Raw genomic sequence first — 24792 nt, 5'->3', positions numbered from 1 at the left:
TGGCTGTTTCTCTGGGAACAGCATTCGGAGGACAGAGGAGGGAATTCAGACGCCGTCTGGTATTCCCCGTGAGCCTGGGCTGGAGCACCCCGAGAGAAGCAACCAGAACTCGTGTGCGAGTGAGATTCGGGATTGCCCCTGGCTTTCAGTTGTCCATGTTGTTTCCCCCTCCCTGTTAAGCTTCAGATTTATGGATTCACTCATTCTGCATTGATTGAGTGCCTACTGTGTGCCAGCCATGGTGCTAGGAGATGAGCTGCAACAGAGACTTAGATGGTTCCTTTGCTCATTGAGCCACATCGTAAGGGGACGAAGCTGGGAGGGGGACCCCATGCGTGAGGTGTCAGGGTGCAGGATGGGGGAGTGGCGAGGTCCAAGGTGGTGCAGCCTACCTGGAAGGCATTCGGGTCAGGCATGAACACAGCCAGCAGAGGACATTGATGGCCAAACAAGAGAATGTCACAGTAGACCGCCAGCTCACATTCTGCAGCTCCTGGCCTGCGGTCGAGTGGAGCGCAGTTTGGAGGGCGAACCCGCCAAGGAGCAGGTGCCTGGCCGAGCTTCTTTCCTGGGCAGCAGCTCATCCCGGGTTGGCATGAGTCAGCCTCAGGACAGCAGCCACCTCCGGGGTTCCTGCCCTGAGCAGGGCCTTAAACAGAAGACACAATGGAACATCCAGGCCTGGCCTGCAGCTCCTGTCTAGCCAGAGAGAAGGGACAGGCAGTGATCAGAGGTGATGGGGACATTCTAGACAGTGCAGCTTCCCCATCCCTCAAAGCAGGAAGAAGGTGGAGCTGCCCTTGCCCACCTGCTGAAGCTTCCCTGAGGTTGGGGTTGGGCCCGCCCAGGAAGGACAGGCAGCACCCAGTGGTTGATCACCTCTGACACACTGGTGCTTTCGTGGCCTCTGTCCCTGCTGGTCCCGGACCTGTGCTGCCTTCGAGATGCTGGTTGTTAGAATCACTGGGGCTCCTTTTCACAATGACAGGACCTTAGAGTCCTCTCCTGGACATTCTCATGGACTTGGCCCGGGGTGATCCTGTAACAGGAACCTGCAGCATAGCAGGCCACCGCCCCTGGCACTGCCCTTGTCTTCACTGGGGTGGTCACTGCTGCCTTGGGTCCATGTGTCCTGCCCTTTGGGTTCTGCACTGGGATGCACCGGGACAGGGACAGGAACCCAGGAGAGCCCAGAGCTCTGGGTGAGGCCCTTCTGTCCTTCAGGCTGGCACTGGAAGGGGGTGGGTGGCATGGGGGAGGTGGTAAGGGTCAGTTAGGCTGTCATTACATTTTTAACGTCTGACTCTGGCCAAGCTCTGAGTCCAGTGTGCCGCTGCTGGAAAGGCCCTGCCTGGAGGCCTGCCTCCCTGGGGCAGAGCAGGTACCCAGCTCTGGGGACCTGGGGGGCTTCTCCCTCCTTGCTCAGGGGAGGCCTCGGGGCCCCGTCCCTCACACTGCTCAATCTGCCTCCTCCTGCCCCGCAGACTACCTGATCAACGTGATGGACGCCCTGGGCCTGCAGCCATCCCGCACCCTCCAGAACATCGGGACGCTCTTGAAGGCCAAGCCTGAGGATTACAGGCAGGTCAGCAAGGGTCTGCCGCGCCGCCTCAGCACCACGGTGGCCGCCATGCGGGGTGTGAGCTACTGACCCCACGGCCCATCCGAGGAGAGGCTCAGGGCTGGTATCTGGGGGCACCACGGCTCTACAGAGTGGACTCCCCTCAAAACCTGCCAGCAATGAGGCACAGGTTGCTTTAAAAAGACTTGGTTCTTTTGTATAATGAAAAAGGTTGTACGTAAGAGGTATTTTATTTATTACAAAGGACTTTTCAGATGATTTTTAAAAAATGATCTCGTTTTAAAAATGGAATGAATAAACGAAATGAAAGAAGGCTGTTTCTTCCCCCAGTGAGTCTCTGAGTGCTGCCCACGGGTCCGTGCTGGGCAGCGGGCATGTGGCTGTGAGGGGGCCGTGAGCAGGGGACAAGGCCCAGTGCTGGCGGGAGGCTGCAGGGTGAGCGGGGGCCACCCCAGACCTTCAGGGTGCAGCTGTGCAGCAGGGAGCTCTGGGCTGGGCGCTGACGGGGCCCAGGGTCAGCAGGACAAGGCAGAGGGAGGGAGGAAGCTGGGTTGGGGGAGGTGGGTGGCCACATGGGGTCTCGCAGGCCCCGGGAGGACTCTGGCTTTTTCCTTTAGAGGTTTGTGGGGCGATGTGAACTGCATGCATTCTTTTTTCTTGTTTTTTGTCAGTTGCTTTCATAACTGGTTAAGATTGTGTTTGGCTTAAAAGTAACAGAAAATAATGTGATTTGAGTGACGAGAACAAGGAGGAATTGACTTTCCTCAACAAGGAGAAGACAAAGGCCGCCTCCCAGAACTCATTCTGTGCCTGCACAGCCTGGAGCAGGACCAGCCAGGGTCATCTCCACCCTTTCCCGGGGCTGGACTCCGCCTCATGGCAGGGACCCCTTACACCTGTGCTCTGAGAAGAGGGAGGCGGGAGGGGCAGCAGAGCAGCAGCGCTCTCTTTCCCATCGTGAGGGCAGGGGCTTTGCCAGCAGCCCCGCCCAGACGTCTCCCCAGCGGCCAGGGATGCTGGGAAAACAGGAGCAGAACCAGCTCAGCCAGCGTTTCTCAGCCTGGCCCTCCTGATGCCTTGGGCTAAGAGCTCGTCCCTGTGGAGCTGTCCCATGTCTTGCGGGGGGGTGGGGGGGCAGCGTGCCCAGCCTGTGGCGCAGACAGCAGTGGCGGAGCCCTAGTGGCCTCCTGAGGACGTCTTCAGAAACTCCCTGAGGGGCACACTCACTGCAGCGTGACTAGATCCATCAGGAGTTGCTGCTGGGCTGGGCTGATTGCCTCCCTGCACAAAGCGAGTTTTCCTTGGCAAGGAAAAGGGAAGTAGCAGCTGTCTGTCTCAGGGGCCGTTTATTGGAAGTGAACACTTCTCGGGGTCCCTGGGCCCAGCTAAGCTTCACTTCCTCTGGATTCTCTCAGCTAATCCTCACCACAGCTGTGGAAGGCAGAGGTATTATCTCTGGTTTGGAGAGGTTTGGGGTCTTCCTGGGGTCACTCGACTACCAGAGCTGGGGCTTGGAGTGAGCCTGGTGACGATGGCATCTGCACTTCTGACCCATGCTAGGCAGCCTTCCTTGTATGTGGTGAGGGGACCCACTGTGGACACCTGGTCCTGGCGGGTCAGCGTGCTTGTGCCTGCTCTGTAGAGCTGCACCCTGCACCTCCGCAGGCTTCCAGGGCGAGGGTCCCCTGGGACTGTTCTTGCATCCTTGGAACCAGCCTGACTGCCCAACACAGCACCCACTGGGAACCCACGCTGAGAGCGACATTTGGGTTTCTCCCGTGGTGGAGCACAGACTGCCCCTGGCAGGAGGCAGGCCTGGCTCCTTCCTTGAAGAAGCGAGAGCTGGAGACCTGAAATGGGACTTGCTCCTGGAAGATGGAAACTCACCATGGTGACCTTCGTGCTGCTCTGTGAGAACCACAGAAGAGATGTCTGGAATGGTCGGGCTTGGGCTGGATGTGGCTTTACCACCTCCCGGCTGTGTGACCTCAAGAAAGGCACTTCCACTCTCTGTGCCACTTTCCCTAATCTGAAAACCAAGGGTCATAATGGTGCCCAACTCAGGATTATTTGCAAAGCCATTGAGATACAGTGGAGGCAATGGAGCCCAGTAAGTTCATGATCGATGCTCATCTTAGTCCTCCAGCGTCTATGACCTCACTTCCCTTTTGTATTAGAAGTGAGTCATCGAATGCCATTTTCCAGACAATTGGGCATTGCCAGCCTGAGTTCTCATTCCTAAAAAGCTCTGGGATGGCCCCAGGGGAGAGGGCTGCCAGGCTGCTTGATGGAGCCTTCAGAGATGGGGCCATCATCCCAAGGCCTAGCCCCACTGAGAGCAAGATGGCAGGATGAGGCCCACCATCAGCCTGGTCCCCACTCACAGCCCACAGGCAGCTCCAGAATATCTCTAAACAGATCCTCTTATGGTGTCTGTCAGGGCTGCCCTCCATAGATCCCCCTGGGGTCCCCGGGTCAGGCAGCACCTCCTGCACCCTGTCACAGTGAGGGGTTCAGGATGAGCGTGTGGCCCAGATGGATCCAACTGAGCTGCTTCCTTGGAGCTCTCACGGGGTGCTGAAGGAGAGCGAGCTCTCTTTCCTCTGTTGCTGAGCTCATGGGGGTGGAGCTGGGTTGAGGGACGTAAAGACGTTCTGGAGGAGCAGAACGTGGAGAGAGCCTGTTTAAGGGGACGTCGATGCAGAAACACCAGCTCCAGGGAACCCTGCACGCAGCCATGCTGGGCTTTGCCTACAAGAGCTAATAAATTCCCTTCAAAGCTTAAGCCAGTTCAGATGGGCCTGTGACCTTGGGCTGCAAAAGGAGGTGACGATCAGCACCTGCCTGTCCACAGGTCACACAAGATGCCGGAGCTCCCATCCGGAAACGATGCTGTTAGGGCCACTGGCACCGCGCCCGGCAGCTGGGAAGGCGGCTTTGCCACTTCTCTGATTTCCGTGGTTATAACTGAGCACCACAGGCTGTATCATTTATAAAGAATAAAGGTTTATTTAGGTGAAGGTTCTGGAGGTTAGAAGTTCAAGATCGAGGGGCCTGCATCTGCTGAGGACCTTCCTGCTGCATCGTGACATGTCAGAGGGCGTCCCATGGCGAGACACAGCAGGTGTGCTGACTCGGGTCTCTCTTCCTCTTCTTACGAAGCCACTAATGCCATCAAAGGTGCTCACCCCGATGACTTTAATCCCAGTGACCTCCAAGAACCATTAACTGTGAATGTGGGCCAGGCTCTGAAGCCGGAGCTGCTTCAAGACTTGAACCTGGTGGGTGGCAGCAGGGGGCTGGCTGCAGTGGTCAGCTGTCTAGACCGTCAGGCCCGTTTCTTTGGGAATTGCTCCCTGATCTCTTCCTGGGAAACCATCAGGTTTGTCAGATTTAGCAATAAAAAATCCAGGACGCTCACTTAAATTTAAATTTCAGAAAAAACAACAAATGGTTTATTCGTATATGATAAATATTGCATGGATATACTTATACCGAAAACCATTTTTATATTTATCTGAAATTCTAATTTAACTGAGCAGCTTAAATTTTCTCTGGCAACCCGAGGAGCCATTTCCCATTACCTGGGACCAGGTGATTCCGCTGGGGGCCAACCAGTCGGTCAGCCTACCCAGCTGGACCACTCATTGGTTCAGAAACAGGCACGTGACCCAGTCAGGGGCCAATGAGCATCAGCCTGGGGGCTGCAAATGCAAGGACAGGTGGCCTTGGGGGAGCAGAGGAGACCCAACGGTTTGAGCTGCTTGAGAGTGTCTTGTTTTAACCCGTTTCGTCCCACTGTCCTTGATGTGAGATACTACAAAAATCTAAACATAGTGTGCAATATACAATTATTAATAACATAATTATGTTAGTATTTAATAGACAAGAGCTCTAGACTGGGACTTCTAACCTATTTTAATGCACCTGTGTCAATTTCATTGAAACATTCACAGAACTGAAAACTTGAGACTTGATGGGTTAAGCTGGTTTGAGTTGCTGTCTCTGTCCTTGAAACCCAAAGAAATAGTTGGGTGGCATGGTAGCCATTAGCTGTGGCACACTGTGATCCCAGCTGCTCGGGAGGCTGAGGCAGGAGGATCTCAAGTTCAAAGACAGCTTCAGCAACTGCAAGGCACTCAGCCACTCAGGGAGACCCCGTCTCTAAATAAAATACACAGTAGGGCTGGGGGTGGGGCTCAGTGGTCAAGTGCCCCAAGTTCAATCCCTGCTGCCCCCTCTCCCCCCCAAAAAAGAAGAAGCCGCTAGGCCTCTGCTTCAGGAACAGCTGGAAAGGAACTGTAGGAATCACAAGAGAGAACGCTCTTAACCTGCTCAAGACCTTGGCTCTCAGCCAGGACAGACACCCTTCCTGTCCCAGGCACGCTGAGGACCTCCGCTGCCCACCAAGACAAGGAGCAAAGCTGGACGCAATGTCTTCCACTTTTATTTTGTAGAACGACGCATGTGCCACCTGTAGGCCCCCACTCCTGGTGCTACCCCTGCCCCCCCTCCACTGCTGCGTTTGCTAAAAGCCTGTTCACAGAGGTCAGTCAAGGCCAGTAAGGGAAAGGCCACCGATTCTGGGGAACATGGTAGACCCACCTGGCGTCTCTGGGGCAGTGACTGACACTGGCCTGACACCAGGAGAGGGGTCTCCAGAGCCAGGGGGCAGGTCAGGTGGGCCCAGGACAGGAAGGGCAGGAGCCAGGTGAGAGCCCAGTTCTGGCGTCCTGCACCGTGACCCTGCGGACCCTGCAGCCTGGGCCTGGCAGTGGCTACTGGCCTCTCTACGGAGGGGGCACGGGCCCTGGACACCGGTGGTCCTGGCTCTCTGGAGAGGGCACCCTACAGCAAGGCCCTGAGCCACGGTCTCAGCTTCTCAGCTTCAAGTTCGTGAGCCGCCCGGGGTGGGCAGGGGCAGGGTCTAGATGGCGTCACCCTCACTGTCAGACTCAATGGTGTCCAGCGGCTGCAGACGCAGGGAGTCGTAGTTCGGGGGCGGGGTGCCCGGGATGGGCAGCGGCTGCCCGTGGGGGTAGCCCTCGGCCTGGCTGGTGGGGTCGGGCTGGAAGCCGAAGTTGGTGTGGGCCTCCACCAGCTCGGCCACGGTGGGCGGGGGGCTGTCACAGGGAGCCCGGGCCCGCCTCCGCCGCAGGCTCCTGAGGAAGGCCACCAGCCTGATGACGGTGATCCACAGGAAGTCGATGATGATCTCCCCAAACTCGATGAGGCACAGCACGGAGCCCCCCATCCAGAAACCAAACTGGCCGCCCAGGTTGGAGAGCAGCCAGACGATCTGTGGGGAATGGGGCGCTGAGGGCCTGGCCGGGCGGAGAGTGGGCACGAGCTCTGGCCCCTCGCCCAGCTCAGGGGCTCCTGTGGGGTGCGCAGTTGACTGGGAAGGGAAGGGGACAGGGTGACCACCTCAGCCCGGGGAAATAGCTCAGCTGGTTGGAGGGACCTTCCTGATGGCCACTCTTTGGGGTGTCACGAGCCTCCCCAAACTCACGTTGTTGGCTGCTGACTCCTCGATGGTGCGATAGTTGAATTCTTGGAAGTAGATGTTGAGCTTGACGATGCCGCTCCTGCGAGGCAGCAGGAGGCTGGGACCGGGGCTCCCTGCACACCCCGGGAGGGAAGCCACGGGGCCACCCGGCCCTCCCCTGCTCTGACTTGCTCACACTGCCAGGAGTGTGACCAAACAGGTCACCTCGCCAGCCTCCCTGCACCGCGGGGCCACAGCACCTACCCTGTGGACCCCTGTCCTGCCATCTTCCTGGACGCTCTGGCCTGGGACAGCCCCAAGGGTCAGCTCTGAGCTCCCCTTTCCCCAGGTCTAGGGAGGCCAGGCCACATTCGGTGACCCGCCCACATTCGGTGACCCTGCACAGAGTGCTGAGGAGTTCTGCGGGGATTAGGGCCCCTGGGGCAGGGAAGGGTGGCTGAGAGGGGTCTCCCTATTCATGTGTGTTCTTTGCTTCTTATTTGAACAGTCCCCGTTTCTCACCCACTTCCTACACGGACCCCCCTGATCTCTCAGGCACATTGAGGCTCCCTCCCTCCTGTCCCTGAAGGGGAGGGGGCTCCACAGACCCTCACTGCTGTGAGCCCTTTTTGCATCTGTCTCTGGGCTTGAGCATCCTGGTGCTATGGACTGTGTCTTCCCTGTGCTCAACACACATTTGTGCTGCGCAGGTGGAGAGAGACGGGGAGGGGTGGGGGGGAGGGATGGGGGAGGGGCTGGTGAAGACCCCATCCTCCTGGCTGCCTTCCTCCCTCTTGCCTTCGGGGCTTCCCTCCCTAGCCCTGCTCCTGGATCTGACCCCCTCCCCCAGGCCCTGGCTCCTCCCCTTCCCTGCTTCCCAGCCCCCCAGGCTTCAGGCTGACCTGCTCACAGTGATGTTGGGGCTCTGGTCCCGCTCCTGAGACAGGATGTGGAGAATCCAGTCCTAGAACCCAAGAAGGCAACTAAGAACAAGGTGCTCACACCTCACATTCCCCCCATCGCGGTCCATGGTCCATTGTGGTCCATGGTCCATCGCGGTCCATGGTCCATCGCGGTCCATGGTCCATCGTGGTCCATGCTACCAGCGGGGAAGAGGAACACAGCCCTGCACCTTCCTGAAGCCCCCAGGGACCGCAGGAAGGGGCCCTAGGAGGAGGCCGCCGGGGAAGCTGCGGCTGCTGTTGGCAGGAGGGGAGCCCGGGTCTCCAGCCATATTCTGGGCAGGCCTGGCCACAATGGACCTTGTCCCAGGTCCATTCCCACCCCTTGAACTTGCCGTCCCCTCTGCGTGGCTCCTCTGGCTCTGCCCACCGCTGGCTCAGCCTCTGGGTTTCAGCTCAGATGTCGCCTTTGTAGAGGGGCGACCCTGACCCCTCTGTGTGCTCTCCTGCTTACTCCCTCACAGCCACCATTGACCTTGATCTTACTTCTGTGTACGTGACTAGACTGTAAGCTCCACGAGGGCAGGACCCTGGGGCCCATCTCATCCTCTGCAGTGTCGCTGGCCCGGTGCCTGGGGAATGTCGGTGGGAGAGCAGAAGGGAGGGAAGGAAGGAGGAAAATACCACCCCCCAAAGATGGGGACCTGTCGTCAGCCCAAAGATGGGGACCAGGAGAGTGGCCACTCCCACCGTCTCACCTCGGAGGCCTCAGAGGGCCAGTCAGCCATGGAGATAGTCATCTTGTACTGGGTGTCACTGGAAGACAGAAGCCAGCCCTGTTGCTGTCCTGCCAACGTCGGCCCCCCTCCCTGCTGGCCCACGGCAGTGCCCACGTCCCCTGGCCACACTCACTTGCAGGACTCCTTGCACATGCTGATGCACGTCTCTCTCAGGGCCACGCTCATCCGCAGGTCTAGGTAGCAGTGGGCTGGGCGGAGAGAGGAATGGACAATAGGGGTGGACGGTGGTCTGGGGCTCCACCCTTCACCCTGTTCTGCCCTCCTGGCCCAGGGCCACCCGAGGCCTGAGGTTAGATGGGGATGTGGTGTCTCAACCCACGCTCCATGGTCATGGGGAATCATTGCCACCCTGACTCCAGCCATCTCCAGCCATTTTGCCGCAGCCTAACCCTGGGATGCTTCCCTCGGGTGCCCTAGACCCAGCTCGGGACCCCCTGGGGAGCCCTCTCCGTCTCTGCCCGTGGATGGGGTTTTCTCCTCAGCCCTGTTTTGTACTTTATTTAGAGACAGGGTCTCACTGAGCTGCTCAGCACCTCGCTTTTGCTGAGGCTGGATTTGAACTCACGATCCTCCCGCCCCAGCTTCTTGAGAGGCTGAGGATTACAGGTGTGGGCCACTGCACTTATGTTTGTTTTAAGAGGTGGCGGGACCCCTACTGCTGACCACACCCAGGTTGTTGGATTCCAGGCCACCAGGGCTTTCAGGCCTGGGCTCCAGCTCCGTGGGAGCCCAGCAGGGGCTCCTTGTCCTGTGATTCCAGGGGGCAGCCCTTGGAGGGCATCACCATCGGGACTCCATCACTTTCTCCTCGAGCCCAGCATGCCACCGAGAGGCCAGCAATGCCACTCAGACATGGACACACCTGCTAAGCACGCACATGGCCTTGTGCACACGTGTGCACCCAAGCCAGGATGCACGACGCAGACACTGGAAGCCACCTGTGCCTGAGCACAGCACGCACAGACAGGTCCTGCCATCCCCAAGTGCTCCTGCACACTCAGGTGCAAACACAGACACGCCCTTGCACACGTGCATTGGAAAACACAACCACACACACACCGTGCTGTCTCCCGGGCCCATTCCCAGGCTCATGCCTGTGCTGGCATTTGTGTGGCACACAGACACATGCCCTGGAGGACCGACGGACTCCCGCTCCTGTGTGTTTCAAGCAGGCACTTCATGGAGTTGGGGAGACAGGGCTGAGTTCCTGCAGACAGGCCTGGGATGGGTGGTAGCAGACTGTGGACAGAGGCGGGGCCGCCCTGGCACGCCCCAGGGCCCTGCACGGGGCACCCAGCTCTCCTCTCTGCTCTGTGGACACTGGCCCCAGCGGTCGTGAACCTGCACTCACCCCAGTCTGGGAAATCCTGGTTGTTGCAGTAGCTCTCCCCCTGGGGCAGTGGGTACAGGTAGTGGCCGCAGCTGCAGTTATGGATCATGTGGTCTTGGAAGCACGAGTGGAGACAGGCCTGGAGGTTGGGGAGGGAACACAGACCTGGCTAGTAATGTCCCCTCTCTGGTGGCAGGAGAAGGACCCCAAGAACTTAACACCCAGGTCAAGGGAGCTGGGGCCCCGGAGAGAGGCCCTTTGGCCTAAGATGCAGGCTTGAGATGACCACGTTGTGGCGACGGACCCTGACATTGGGGTGTGGCCGTCCTTCCCCCTTGGGCCTCATAGCAGATCACTGAACCTCAGAGAGACCCAGACGAGGCCCCAGAAGTCCAGGACTCTCCATAGATGGCACCCCAAAAATGACACAGCAGAAGTGGCTTGTCCCAATCCACAAAGCTCACACCTAGGGCACCACCTGTCCTCCTCAGGTGCCAGCGCCCTGCCAAGCTCTCTGCATCCAGGGACCCAGAGGGCAGCTTGAAGCCAGGCCTGAGCACCTTCCTCCTGGGGGAAGAGCCAGGGAGAGCCCGAGAAGGACCTCTGACCGCCCAGGACAGGAGGAGAATGGGCAACGGCTCTGCAGAGTGTCCCCTGGTGGGGAGCGAGGAGAGGGCACACGGCGCACCCTGCCCTGGGGCTGGATGTGGGGAGTCTCCACTCACTGGGCCCCAGCACGCTGCGGGGTGTTCAGGTCATTGTGACCTGGCTTCAGCCCACTCAGGGACCAATCATGTGTCCTAGGGCAAGTGATTAACCTCAGCCTCAGTTCACTCACGGGGAAACAGGGTGACAGTCACCCTTGCCTCCTGGGGTCCAGAGGATTCTGCGTGGCATCAGGCCCTTAGTCAGCGGCTGTCCACTGTCCTGACTGCCAGCTCCCATGGACTCCTGGCTCCAACCCTGCTCCTCTGTGTCCTCCTGTCCTGCTCCCCCAGGTCACTGTGTGGCCTTCCGCTCTCCCTGAGGGGCTTGTGGGGTCCCTGCAGGCAGCGGGTGGGACTGACAGCAGAGTCAATGGCATGGCCAGGAGGACCTGGAGCCTGGCCCAGAGGAGGCCATGGGGTCCGGCTGGGCACCCTGACTCCGGTGAGTCTTGGAGGAGCTGGTTTCCCAGGAACGAGGCCTCTGGAGCTGGGGCCTCCTCCTCCATTTTCCCACTTCCCCTTGCTGCCTGCCTGTCTGTCCAGCCCTTCCGAGACTCGGAAGATTCCCAGAGCTGTCCACAGCAGACCAAAGGAGGCCCGGCCAGCCAGCTTGAGTGTGCAGTGAGACAGCTGGGCAAGTGGGCAGTGGCGGGTGGGGGGTGGTGGTCAATTTCCAAAGGGAAAACACTAAATGTGGGTTTCCCAGACTTGGAGGCAGGTACGGGGCTGCCCCTTGTTGGACTCCATTTCTTTTCTATCAACACAGACAGGGGTGGAAGTGGAGACCAGGTCAAGAAGGAAACCTCCAGCTGCAGCAAGGGAGGCCGAGGGCAGATATAAAGAGGGACATCCCAGGTAAACCGATGAGGTGTTCAGATTGGGGTCTGTAAATCCAAATGTCCCCATTCCCCCATCTTGAAACGGGAATAATAGTTTCTACATCCTAGGGTGGTTGTGAGGATTAAATGAGGTAAAGCATGTAAAATACTTGCAACAGCGCCTGCCTCACACGTGATAAGCCAACTCATTAACGTATTATTAAAGGCTATTAGTACTCTACTTTTGCCTGGGAGGTTTGAAGGGATCAGATGATGGATGATATGATGCATGCAAAGCACACAATTGAGAGCTCAGTAATGTTCGTAATTTTTTTTCCCCCTCTTGGGAGACCCCAGAGCAAGATCCTTTCTAATCTTGGGTTCCCAAGGGCACATCTGCCCAACTGGGGACTTGCAGATAGCCCGCCCTGGGCCCTGGTGACAACCCAGGAACTGTGCCTGTGGCTACCTACAAAAATCCAGCCCAGCCAGCCTTGCCGGGCCCGCTCTCAGAGACCTGAGGCCTGCGGCCGGGAGACGTGGACAGGGGCCCCAGGGTCCAGGGTCCTGCGCAACCTGCCCACCTGGATGGAGTAGGTCGTATTGTAGTCGCTGTAGAGGTTTTGGACGGCGACGTCGGAGCCGTTCACAGTGCACGGGCTGTAGGGCTCGCCCATGCGCTGCAGCTTGTCCTGGAGCAAGAGAGGTTGCTCAAGAGGACCCCTGATCACCCCTGGAAGGCCCCCTCTGTCCGTCCCGCCCATCAAACTCGGGGGGGGGGGGGGATGCTGAATGGGGCAGGGGAGTTGTAGTACCCGCAGGCGCCAGAGGGGGCGCCAGAGGGCTCAGCCTCCGCCAGAGCGGGGCTCGCTGCAGGGTTCCCCCAGGGTCCGGGGCCTGGGGGGCAGGGCCAGGGCTGGGGCCCCGGATCCCCTCCTCTCGGCCAGGTTGGCCCTAACAGATGGGCTTCCACCCTCAGCCGCCCTCGGGCCGCGCTTGCGCCCCAGCGGTACCACCAGCACGCCGATGGAGGTCTCTGTCCCCGTCCTGGCGTAGATGCCCTCCTCTCGGATAAAGGGGTACGTCCTCTGCTCGTGAAGCAGCAGCCGGGCCCCGGCCGTGGAGGCGAGGAAGGGGACATAGTCCTCCTGGCCGATGTCCAGCACCAGCTTCAGACCTGTGGGGAAGGGGGGGTGAGGGGAAGCCCACCAGCCCCTGGTCCAAGCCCCCTGCAGCAAGGGGTGCCCCAGGGCCTGCGGAGGGGCCGGCAAACTCCAGACCCCAGATCGCCCCTGTCCCCTCCTAGGGCTGTTCCTGGCCCCCGCCCCCATAATCTTTTCCCCACAACAGGTAGATCTTGGAGACACAGCACCACCCACCCAGCCACCCCACCCTGTGCCCTCTCACTCAGGCCCTCATTCTCCCCATTCAGGGCCTCTGAGCTCCCAGCTCCTTCCTGCTCTGGAGGCTGCCGGCCTCACCCTTCACCTGAACCTCCTGCTCTTGCTTCAGATCAAAGCCCCGTGTCTCTTCCTGCAGAAGTGACTGTCCACACCGGGTCTCAGGGGCTTCCCTAGCTCTGAAACTCTCCTTCCCGGCCCCTGCCTCCCTTGTGTGATTCTGTCTTCCTTCCCCACCGGGCCCTTCTTGGGGGATCAGACCCGACCTTCTGTGCCCCTTAGTCCTGGCCTAGGTGGGCACTGGAGCGAGTCCCAGGGCTTAGGACAAAAAGGGCCGGCGTGGCCTGAGCCCTGGCCCCATGCTCAGAGCAGTGTGAAGTGCTGTAGGGACCCGATGCTGTTGGATGCTCCTGGGAGGCCCACGAGATGGGCACCATCATCATTCCCACTTAGAAGAGCAAACGAGGCACAGAGAGGTGAAGGGACTGGTCCAGACCACGCATGAAGGAGGCGGGGCCGCTGGGTCCTCCCCCAGGCTGCTGGCTCCTGGTTGTGATGCTCTGCCCCCTGAAGCAAGGGGTCCCTGGAGGACAGTGCTTTAAGGAACGGGGGTCACTGACCCCCTCTTGGCTAAGAGCCCTGATGGTCACTGAATGATGACCTGCTTCTTGGTGGGGGGGAGGGGAGGTCACAGTCTGAGGGGTGGGAGGAGGATTGGCTCCCACCTGTGTCCAGCTCATAAGCCTGAGAGCCACAGCCTGCCAGCCTGGCCCTGGGGGACAGGCCACCGCGCCCTGTCAGCCATTCTGTCCTTCCTTGCTTCCTTTAGTCCTCCGCGCCCTGTCCCTGGGGTTCCCTAGGCAGTGGGTAGGAGAGGCCAAGTGCGTGCCCTGGACTAATGGGTGGTCTCGGGGCAGCTGTCCAAAGGCTTCTCAGAGTCAGTCCCCTTCGCACATGCAGCATTTTCTGCCTCCCAGGCCTGGCCAAGCAGTTCACCGCAGGGTGACAGAGTGACTCACAAGGTGACCTCTCTGTGCGGTGCTACCAAGAGCCTCTTCTCCCAGTGAAGAGCTCCTGAGCTCAGGATCACCCGGGGAGTGAGGGGTGGACCTGGGATTCTACCTGGCCTGGAGCTTGACCTTGAAGCTGCACCTCGTCCCCAGCCTCACTTTGCGGGGCTGCAAAACGGGACACCAGCCCCTTTCCCCAGGGGCGCGAGCGTGGGGAGGGGGGGGCTGAGAAGTCGCCTGGCTCCGCCTCCCCAGCCCCCAGGCAAACAGCAGGTGCTCCATTATGGCCACGCCTCTCTGAGCTAGCCCAGGTCTAACCCTGGGGGGTGGGGGTGGGCAGAGGGCTTAGAGCCTCCTGGATCTGGCCTCTGGATCCAGAACCAGGACTCACCAAATTCACTCCCCGGGTTGGCAGAGGGGAGCGCCTTCTCCATCATGCCCCAGTTGAAGATGTAGCAGTTGCCATAGTAGGGGTAGAAGATGGCCGTGAAGTTCCTGAGAGAAGAGCCACTGGCTGGGGGAGGCACCGGCCTGCCTCCCCAGCCTGCAGAGGGGATCCCACCGCCCTCCCGCCCTCCCTGCGTTGCTCAGAGAGGCTCAGAAAGGGAGAGATGAGCAGCAGGTCATTCTGTCCATCCCCCTGCAGAAACCAGAGAGAGGTGACTCCCAGGATCCCTTGGGAAAGAGGGAGGAAGCGAGTCTCAGGAGTTGGGGGACAGGCTCTCTGGTTTAGCCATGAGAAAGAACTTTCTTAGGCGTTTGCATCTGGTCTCATAGACACCTCCAAAAAGACCTGTCCACATCCTAACCCCCTGGAGCCTCTGGATGAGGCCTTGTTTGGAGAAAAGGTCTTTGCAGGTATAACCAAAAATCTTGAGAGGTCGTTATCTGAGGTGATTCAGGTTGGCCCTAGAAGAGAATCCCCTGATGCAGAGAAGCCCACCATAAATGCTTTAAAAATACTTATCAACGTGTTTATATTGTTCTTTTATATTTAGCCAAAACAAATATAAGCTGGGGTGCAGCTTGGCACATCTGTGATCCCAGCAACTAGGGAGGCTGAGGCATGAGGATGGCAAGTTGAGGCCAGCCTCGGCAATTTACTGAGATCCTGTCTCAAAACCAAAAAAAAAAGGGTGGTTGAGGGATAAGCACAGGAAATCATGTTAAAAATTAACCGCTGTGCAGAACTGTCTATTAAGCCTTATATTCCGCAACACTTATTGAGCAACTTCCCACGGGCCAGGCCCATGCTGAAGGTTTCTGCACACACAATCTCACTTCATCCTCAAAATAACCTCATAAAGTCAAGGGCTGTTTTCACTGATTTTTCCCGATAAGGAAGCCATTTCCTGTATCTTTCATCTCAGCCTCTGGGTCAGCAGAATGAGGTGGGTCCAGCCCAGGCCGCCGAGAAATCAGATCTGAGAACTGTCCTGGGCTGGCTCTGTCGTGGCTGACAGAGCTGAGCTGCTTTCTCTGCCTCTGAGCTTTGCCTTCCTCCTTGGTGAAAGGGGAATGAGGAAGAAACCACATTTTTTCACTCAACAAACATTGACTGAGGTGGGTTCCCCGGGCGAAGGCAGTGAGGAGAACTGGATAGGGCTGGCCTGAGAAGCGCCTGCCACCCAGACCCCTGCCAAAGCCTCTGTGTGGTGTCCCCTCCGCCCCCCTTGCTGCCTGCCAGCAGTCAGGGCCCCTTGTGGACAACTGTCAATCAGACAAGCCACGCCCCTGCTCAGCCTTCCCTGGCTGCTCTCAGAAGAAGATGCAAACTGCAGCCTTGGGTTTCTACCCTCCTCCACCAGATGTTTCCAACCCCAGCCCCTTGGCACCTGCTCTGAGAACTCCCATGGCCCCTCCCTGATGTCAAGTGACAAAGGTTGACGATCAGTTCCTAGAACCTCGGCTCTGACAAATCATAGCCCACCTGCCCGGCCTCCCTCACGCCCGCCTCTAGATTTCCCCGATCGAAGGCACCCCAGTGTGACATCATCTTGCTCACTTGTCATCTGCCTCCCTCCGCTTGGGCTGCGAGCCCAGTTTGGCCGTGTGACCTTGTATCTGAGTTTGGGCAGCTCAAGGTCAAGAGCAGGTGACCTGGAACTCTGTCCGTTAGCAGCCGGTGAGCTCGGGGACTTCAATGCTCTGTGTCTCCCTTTCCCTGTCTATTACTATGTCCCCGGGATAGTGGCAGCAGCCACCCTGCGGGACCGAGGTGTTAGACGCCTCACAACGTGTGTGGTGGCTGTTACCGCTGACAGGGCTGCGCCCCGGGCCTGACACAGGACACAGACCCTTAGTAAATATTTGTTGAATAAACTGTGATGTGTGATAAGGGCATCGCGGAGATAAGCACCAGGAGGGACACCCAGTTCCCCGTGGGGACAGGGGACTGACAGACGCAGCCGTGGAGGTGGCAAGGCCTAGGGACAGGGAGGGGACAGGGCCGTCAGGCAGGGGCACCGCTTGGGCCAAGCCTGGGGGGAGGAAAAGCTGTGGGCAGCCCCCGCACACCGGGTGGGATCCGGGCTGCGGCCACGGGGGAGGGGCGGGCAGGACAAACCGGCCAACGCCAGGCGGCTGACCGCGCCCCGGCTCCGGGACACGGTGTTCCCCAGGAGCTGCGAGGGCAGATGCAGCCTGGAGGAACGCGGGTGTGGCCAGGTCCCTCCCGCCCCGGCCTCGTAGTGGGTTTCCTCCTCGGTGCCAACTGTTTGCTTGTTGATCATGCTCTTGGCCCTGGGAGGCTGCTCCTAGCACCGGTCCCCTCCGGTTCCAGAGCCAGGTTTCCCTCCAAAACCCTCTCCTGGGACAGGAACCAAGCGGGCCCAGGGACACCAGCAGGTCTCCAGAAGAGGCAGGGAGAGACGGTGTGCAGGGGTGGCCTGAAGTGCCAGCTCCTGGGGAGGCTGAGGCAGGAGGATCGCCGGAGCCCAGGAGCTCCAGGTTCACCTGGGAAACACAGCCAGACCCCCCTGCCCCCCCAAAATCCCAAAACTAGGAAATGGGCCATCTCAGCCGGAAGCAGTATAACAACTGGGGTACTGTGTGGTTGCAAGTCAGCTGATCCCTGAAGCAATAAAAAAAAAATTTTAAAAGGTATATCAATGCCCAGATCCTATTTTCTAAATATGATTCTCAAATAAAAGGACACGGGGATCCTTGGAGAATGGCTCAGGCACCTTGTGATGTCAGAAGGTAAGGAAGTGCTGAAAATAAATTTTTTTTGGAAGATTGGGATATATCAAATGATGCAGGAGGTAACTGGAGGAGCTGTCAGTGGTGTTGAACCAGAGCCTAAATATAAAGGCGTTCATTTTGGTATAATTAAATGTTTGAATGAATAAATAGAGAAGAAAAAAAAATAAATCTGAACCCAGGGGTGCTTTACCACTGAGCTACGTCCCTAGTCCTTTTTATTTTTATTTTTAATTTTGAGACTGGGCCTCACTAAGTTGCCAAGGCTGGCCTTGAACTTGCGATCCTCCTGCCTCAGCCTCCCGAGTAGCTGGGACCACAGGCATCCACCGTGGGGCCTGGCAAAAATAAATCTTTCTTAGAGGAAAAATTCCAGATCCTATCTGTGCCTCTCTCCAGGAGAGGTGGAGCTCGATTCTCTCTGCCCTGTCCACCTGTCCTTGTCCCCATAGTGTAGGCTGGACTTAGGGACGCCTTCTGGAGTGCCCAGGGAGGGGAACGTGGTCCGTCTCCTGTGGAAGCTTGTGTGACCCCAGAGCGGAGGGAGGGTGCTCATCCTGGGCGACGCACAGAGAAGCAAACTGCCCAGAACAGGTTTCCCCACCCGGACGGCTGGTCAGGGTCCAGCTGTGGCTTGAGCGCCCCTAAGACCACGGTACTATGCCCCAGAGAGAGAGGTCGGGGTCAGAGTGGGGGCGGAGGGTCACGCCGTTGGAGCCCAGCGTTGGCAAAGGCAGAAGGACATGCTCCTGGGCCACCTTTGAGGGCCCAGTGGGGAAGACCCGGGTCCAGTCAGCTCTGGGAGGGAGAGACAGCCCAGAGACAGGTTGGGGGAATTTCTGGGCCAGGCTGGCTGGGGGGTGCCTTTCACGCAGAGGGCTGACCGGGAGGGAAGAGAATGGGTCTTCCTTTCCAGCGAGTAGCAGAGTGACGTGGGGTGGGCCTGGCCCTGGGCTGCCCGCTCTGCCACTGCCCAGCTGTGTGACCTCAGAGAGGTGACTTAATCTCTCTGGGCCTCAGTTTCATCCTCTATAAAGCGGAGGATGGGGAAATTACAGGGCGTTTCTCTGGGGCTTCTAGACATAGGGATAAAGCAGTTTTATACTGTGAAGCGCTTACAGTAGAGCAAAAGAGGGGCCCAGAGATGCCAATAATCTGAAGTCCTTGTCACACACAGGTTTAGCAATCATCGCGACTTGTTGGAATCCGGCCTGCAGCCTGCTAGCCAAGCGGTAGCCTGCAAGGCGGCCTGCGGCCCCTGGTTTCTTCCACCTGTGGGGGGCCCCCTGCAAGTTCCCCGGAGGCCGGCCTCCCTGCCTCCAGCCCCTGCCACGGGTGAGGCTCAGCCTGTGACGGTGAGGCTGAGCCTGGTGCCCTGACCCAGGCACCACCTAACCCCCTGCAGCCCCAACCAAAGCACCCCCAGAGCAGGGGACGGCGGGTGGCTGGGGCGGCTCACCGGTGGCTGCAGGGCTCGGTCCCGAACAGGCAGGCCAGGATCATCCGCTGGGCCGAGTAGCCCATGGCCACCAGGTCCTGGCGCGGCACCTGCGCGAAGATGTTGGTGGCCTGCAGCACGTACCACTCGGTCACGGCCTGGGTGGCGCTGGTGAAGTTCCAGAAGGCGCACGAGGTCCCGTTGAGGCTGCACTGTGGGGGCCGAGGGGGTCCCGTGGGTGTGGGGGCTGCTGACCGCGCTCCGCCTCTGCGGGTCCCCAGCCACTGCCCCCAAGGCACCCAGCCGGGCGAGGGTGACCCGTGTGCTCCCTGCTCACACCCCCCGCGGCGGGTCACGGGGACCTCCATGCGTGGTCACCTGCACACACAGGGCCACCTGGTCCCCCACCCAGGGCCACACAGGGCCACGTCACAACGGTGTGTGCTCTCGTCCGCCACCAGCCTCAGACACCTGGATCCACACAAGCCGGACCCCATTCACACGCGTGTGACCTCACACCCACGAGCCCCTGAGCAAGTGCCCCCGGGCGCACACTCCCACGGTTCCCTGGAGGCTGCACGGGCCTCGGGGAGGCTCAGACTGGGGCGTCTGTCCTGGGGTTGGTCAGACGGAGCCACGGACCTCGCTGGGCCCGTCCAGCCCTGGTCACTGCAGAGGTGCAGGGTGGCCGTCCCCTGGAACTCTGCCAGCCGTTGGGCCTCTGTGGGCCCTCGCCGGGGACCTTCCTTCTGGAACCAGGTCAGAGGGGGCCTCGGCCTCCCAGTCACAGCCCTGCAGACCTGGCCAGACCCGGGCAGTGTCCTCAGGCCACCCCGAGGCTCCTGCCTCTGCCTGGGAAACGGTGGCCCATGGTCATTTAGCCACATCCCCAGCCTCTTAAATTCAGGTTCATTTGCGACAGGGTCTTGCTAAGTTGCCGAGGCCTTGAACTGTGATCCTCCTGCCTCAGCCTCCCCAGCTGCGGGGACTGTAGGCACGCGCCTGGCTAGTATCATCCTCCTCATCCTGGAGAAGCTGAGGCCCAGAGAGGTCACGGAAGGCATAACGGCAGCACAGCCTTTCCTCACCCCCAACACACACGCGTGCACACAAACACACACACACACACACACACACACACACACACACACACACACACACTGCTGCCCCTGAGAGCCGTGCAGCCCCCGGGGGTAGGCTGGCTTTTCAGACGAGAACCCAGGCGTCGGCAGCCCGGGAACTGCCCCTCCGGGCAGCAGGGCCCTGGGCAGAGTCGACAGAGCTCCTGGCCCCAGGCCCTTTGCTGGCTTGTGTGGAGCCACGTCATCCAGGAGAAGAGGAGCCCGTGCTCCCAGTGCACCGGGGACCACTCACTAGTCTCAGGGCCACTTTGCACTCCTGGGCGCTACACGTCCTTCCCGGGGCTGGGCTGCCGCTTGCTGAGCCATTGATGGTGTTGTCACTCCCCAGGAGGTCGAGGACCACGGGGTGGCGGGGGTCCCGCTCATCGATGAGGACCAGGGGCGTGTGGTTCCAAATGGTCAAGTTCAGGGTGCGGCTGGCGTTGGCCCGGCCCGGCTCGGGGTCCACGATCCTGTCCAGCACGGCCTCCATCAGCTCGTCCAGGTCCCTCAGCAGGTGCTTGACTTTGGAATACCTGGAAGGGGAGAGGCCCCGTCGGGTGGGCAAGGGCGCCGAGCAGGGGGACAGGAACCTGGGGTCCTCCTGCCCCCGGCGCGGTGCCACCAGGTCCAGAAGGATGCCCTGCCCGAGTGTCCTTCTCTCCACCCACCCGCCCACCCACGTGCCTTCCCACCGCCCACTCCTTCCTTTCTTCCTTCATTCACGGAGTCTTTAATGAACACCTACTATGTGCCAGGTACTGGTCCCAAGGGGACCGCTTCTCTTTCCCTGTGAAACTCAGTTTGCGGTCACTGATCGCTGGCCACGTGCCAGATGCCAGGCGCTTTCTGTTTTGCCACATTCTATCATCGTGATCAGGAGGTGGGAATCCTTTTCTGGGACTTTCTTTGGGATGAGAATGTCCTCCATGGCTTGGCCACATTGGCCCTCCTTTCTGTTCCTGGAACACCTGCCCCAACCCCCTGCCTGCCCCAGGGCCCTTGCATATGCACCGTGGCAGCCACTTGGGGCGCTGTCTCACTTCCTCTTCACTTTTCTCTGACCCGCTGCCTGTCCTCAACCCTCATGAGTTTGATTCTCCCTGCAGGTCCCCTTCAGCAGCCTTGTTGTCAAATAGGGAAGGGGCAATATGTCAGAGCCGTTAAAAAGTGGAATCAGATCAGCCCTGGGTTCCCGTCTCACAGTGGCCCACTGTGCATCTCTGGGCAAGTTCATGCACCTCTCTGAACCTCCATCTCCTCACCTGCAGATTGGAGCTCGTACAGACATAGCGCCCGCCTCTGGGGAAGTGGTGTGGGTCACCATGAGACCAATTCCCCCAAAGGACCCTCGGCAGCCCGCCTAGCACACCCCAAGCACTCCCTGGGGAGTTTAGAAGTGTCACAATCATGACCCATCCCACATTGAGACCCGCTGCAGCCCGTCTGCTCTGGTGGGGGGAGAGGTGGGGGCTTGAGCTGGTCTCTGCGGCCTTCCCAGCGCCCAGATCAGTGCGGGCTCCTCGCGGCTGCCCTGCCCGGGAAGCCCAGGTGCACTGTGCAGACAGACAGACAGACCCCGGAGGCGGGAGGCCCGGGAGCGAGGGAAGGGGAAGAGGACCCAGAGGCCGCTCCAGGGCCCACCTACTGGAAGGGGCTGGCGTTGCAGAGGGTGACGGCCGGGAAGTCCATGGTCTTGAAGCCCAGGGAGAGCGCCACGCTGACCTCCCAGCCCAGGTAGGTCCTGACGAAGACGCCCCACTGCCAGCACACCAGGCCGGCGAAGAGCAGCGTGAGCAGCAGCCACAGGGCCTGCTTCTTGGGGCCCTCGCAGATGATGCGCTTGGGCCCGTGCGTGTTGGTGTTGTTGCAGTACCACACCAGCAGCTCCTTGTAGCTGTAGCCCGGGCCCTTCTGCAGCCGGTGCAGCCCTTTGAGCAGGTACTTCTTCACGTGCATGGTGGCCCCTGCGGAGACACGGGGGCCGTGGGACACCGCCCTTCCTGCTGTCCTTCCTGCCCTCCATCCCTCCAACCGTCCCACCAAAAAAAAAAAAAAAAGCACTTATTGAGCGCCTGCTGTATACCAGCCACGAAATGGGTCCTATGGAGCGCCTGCTGTATACCAGCCACTAATTGCTCGATGATGAGCAAAACAGAAGTTTCTCGCTGCTGTGGGAATTCACACCCTACTGGACAGGCTACTTCTCAGCTCCTCGGGTGTTCCTTGTGCAAAACAGGGATAATGATCATGCCAAATTCTATTATTATTATTGTTATTATTATTATTATTATTTGCAGTACTGGGGATTGGACCCAGGACCTCAGGCATGCTAGGCAAGTGCACTACCCCCGTGCCGCACCCCCGGCCCCATCCTGCCTCATTCATAGAATCCGCCGAGAGGGTGACATCGGGAGTCGCAGACAAAGTGCCAGCCATCCAGGGGACCTGGCACGGACCCGGGACTCCACGTGCTCGCTGCCCTGCCCAGTGGCTGGCCGTGGCCAGGACGATGTCAGTGAACCCACTGCATCCGACGGCCAACCTCAGATGGTGACAGGCAGCCTTGGGGTCCTGTCCCCCGAGACCCCAGGGGCAGGAGGGGGCGGTGGGTGGTGAAGCACCAGGTGACGGCGTCTGGCTTTGAACCTGGGCTCGGCCGCTCTCTGGCCCTTTGAGCCGATTACTCTCTGGGCGGTCAGTTCCCGGGGCTGGGAAGTGGCCGTGATCCTCATCTCCCACCCGACAGGCTGCTGGGAGGCAAGAGCCACCGCGTGGGCACTGCCTGGCGGCCAGTGTCCCTGCTGTTGTTAGGCGGGGAGGGGCTGCCCAGGCGACGTCCCAGGGCGCAGGCTGGGGGGTCAGGACTGACGGGCCTCCCGGGCCACACTGGGGACTTGAGATTTGTTGGGGGAGGACGGGGACTTCGGGGGTGTGGGGGGGTGAGGTCATCGGGGTTGGGAAAGAACATTCCAGCAGCTTCGCGGGTACTGATTGGAATGGGGTGAGGCCGGCTGCCCAGCGTCAGGTGGCTGCTGTGGGTGAGGGAGGAACGCTCTCCCAGACTCCCAAGGTGACAGGAAGACCGGTGTCACAGGGCCTGGTGGGCGTGGCTTCCCAGGAAACCCAATTCCTCCCTGCTCTGTCCCCAGCCTGGAAGCAGGACACTCGAGATGGATTCCCAGGGACAACTGAATTCTACCTTCGATGCAGATCAAAGGCCCCCGCCTCCAGGGAGCTCTCCGGAGTTCACATGGGGACGACCCTCACCCTCCTCAGAAAGCCACTCCGTGCTGGGGACACCATGGCAGGCAGCGTGGCACCTGCTGGCCCAGTGGCCTCTCCCCCTTGCTCTGATGTGGCAGGGGGACCCCCCTCCCCCAGGTCTTCCTCGGTGTGACTTGCCGGAACCCTCCACCCCAGCTCTGGGGGACGCTCCCGTGATCAGTGTTATACGGACCATCGGGATTTAGTTCCATCACTCAGTTAAAGACAAAGTCAAGGAAGAGACCTCGACTTTTTTTAGCCAAGACTTCTAGGCTAGAGATATTTGGCACCACACGTATGGGAAGCCCGCCTGAGAACAAAACCAACACCGGAAAGCAGAGCCTCAGAAGAGGTTCCTGGCCACACCATCTGGGTATCTGGATCCAGCCGTGCCTGAAAGCAACTTATCCCTGGGATAGGGAAACCAAGACATTTCCTCTGTGTTCTTAGGTCGGCTGATCCACACGGGACACCTGTCATTTGCAGTCATTAGAATGTTAACAAAAAAAGAAATTCACCTGGTTTGACTCTGTGCCTTAGTTATTAGTGCCCAGGGCTCCCCCCCACATGAGATCTCAAACCCACTGAGGACAGCAGTTTTGCGTCTTCGACCATGTCCAGCATGGGGCCTGGCACTCCATCAAACAGCTCAATAGATCATGTCGGGTGACCGTATCCACACGGGGGTCTTTAAGCACCCACCCATGTTCAGTGCTGGACTGATTTGGGGCACGGTAACATCCCTGCCCTTTCTTCCCTTGTGGAATGAGATGGGAGTGGTACAGGCTTCCTCTCCAACCCCGTGCCTCTGTCCCCTGATGGAGATCCAGCTCCAAGTACCTCCCCTGGCCGTCACGGCTAGAAGATGGACGTTCAGACCCTCTCCCCCTGCATCTCTGCTCAGCTGGTCCATTTCCTGCCCTGACATCATAGAATAATAAATAATAATAATAATAATAATAATAATAATAATAATAATAATAATTGTCGTAGCAACAATGACAAGAGCCACACTGAAGCACCACGTACCACCACACAGGCACCAGGCAAGAGGCTCGGGTTGTTTCGTCCTCACACATTATTTTCGGCGACTCTAAGTGTGCCCGTGCGGAAAGAGCAGGGCTTTGCCAGTCTCGTGCAGACAAAGAGCCCGTTTGGCTCCAGCGAGCAGTTTGTGGGAGAGGTAAACTAAGGGCCTCTCTAAAAAACCCCCACCTTTTCTCTTCTCACTTAATAATTCTGACGCTTTAAGGGTGACCTTGTACTCCTGGCTCGTAGATCTGGATTTTTGCTTTAGGTTCCAAATAAAGTAACAAAATCAAGTCCCCCCCCCCCCACCCCCAAAAAAGTGTACGTGGGGGGGTGTGGGGGGACAGATTTAAAGAACGAGATTAAGTAAACCGTGGTATGACCTGTAGCCAAAGTTGTGAGCACTTGGGAGGTAAGGAACAGGGCTGTTCGACGCAGGCTGAACCTTAACTAGCGTGGTCCCTTGGGTCATTAGACAAGTGAGAGAAATAAATCAACAAACACTACAAACAGCCTCAGATTTCACCTCCAAGCGATAAGGTCTGTGTTTGGAGTGTATACACCGTTGGGTGGTGAGAGGGTTTCCATCAGTTTACAGTTTCAACCAACCCAGCAAAGTGGAAATGGAGTCCCCGTGTGGACCTGGCTGATGCGCAGCCCCTGCCCGAGCCCCAGAGAGTCCTGGACGACTGTCTAGAC

The 24792-nt window shown here is 59.0% G+C and overlaps 2 protein-coding genes across 3 annotated transcripts in view; one reads left to right on the top strand and one right to left on the bottom strand.

The window, feature by feature from the left end:
- Nucleotides 1-1865, top strand: part of Cog7 (component of oligomeric golgi complex 7) — a 63829-nt gene extending 61964 nt beyond the window's left edge. The window contains exon 17 of the mRNA XM_026392087.2: nucleotides 1485-1865. Within this exon, the coding sequence (XP_026247872.1) occupies nucleotides 1485-1651 (167 nt within the window). The 3' untranslated portion in view covers nucleotides 1652-1865. The remainder of the gene's footprint in view (nucleotides 1-1484) is intronic.
- A 4644-nt stretch (nucleotides 1866-6509) lies between these two features.
- Scnn1b (sodium channel epithelial 1 subunit beta) lies at nucleotides 6510-21756 on the bottom strand. Of its 2 annotated transcripts, XM_026392150.2 has the most exons (12): nucleotides 21446-21756; nucleotides 20051-20333; nucleotides 18698-18888; nucleotides 14429-14532; nucleotides 12641-12804; nucleotides 12212-12319; nucleotides 10124-10241; nucleotides 8885-8960; nucleotides 8731-8788; nucleotides 7973-8034; nucleotides 7095-7170; nucleotides 6510-6881 (listed from the first exon to the last, which is right to left on the bottom strand). In XM_026392150.2, exons 1-12 carry the CDS (start codon nucleotides 21754-21756, stop codon nucleotides 6510-6512), a joined length of 1923 nt encoding a protein of 640 aa, XP_026247935.2. The 2 variants fall into 2 exon arrangements, with proteins under 2 accessions (XP_026247935.2, XP_077658878.1); XM_077802752.1 differs by lacking the exon at nucleotides 12212-12319.
- Between the last annotated feature and the right edge of the window lie 3036 nt (nucleotides 21757-24792).

This window comes from Urocitellus parryii, chromosome 9, assembly GCF_045843805.1.
Source record: "Urocitellus parryii isolate mUroPar1 chromosome 9, mUroPar1.hap1, whole genome shotgun sequence".
NCBI lineage: Eukaryota > Metazoa > Chordata > Mammalia > Rodentia > Sciuridae > Urocitellus > Urocitellus parryii.
This window is presented reverse-complemented; position numbering and strand designations above follow the sequence as displayed.

Coding starts and splice junctions, on each gene's coding strand:
- Scnn1b (XM_026392150.2), bottom strand. CDS start 21,756: ATGCACGTGAAGAAGTACCTGCTCAAAGGGCTGCACCGGCTGCAGAAG. Junction 20,334..21,445: donor TGCAACGCCAGCCCCTTCCA/GTAGGTGGGCCC, acceptor CTCCCCTTCCAG/GTATTCCAAAGTCAAGCACC. Junction 8,961..10,123: donor CCAGGATTTCCCAGACTGGG/GTGAGTGCAGGT, acceptor CTCTCCGCCCAG/CCCACTGCTACCTAGACCTG.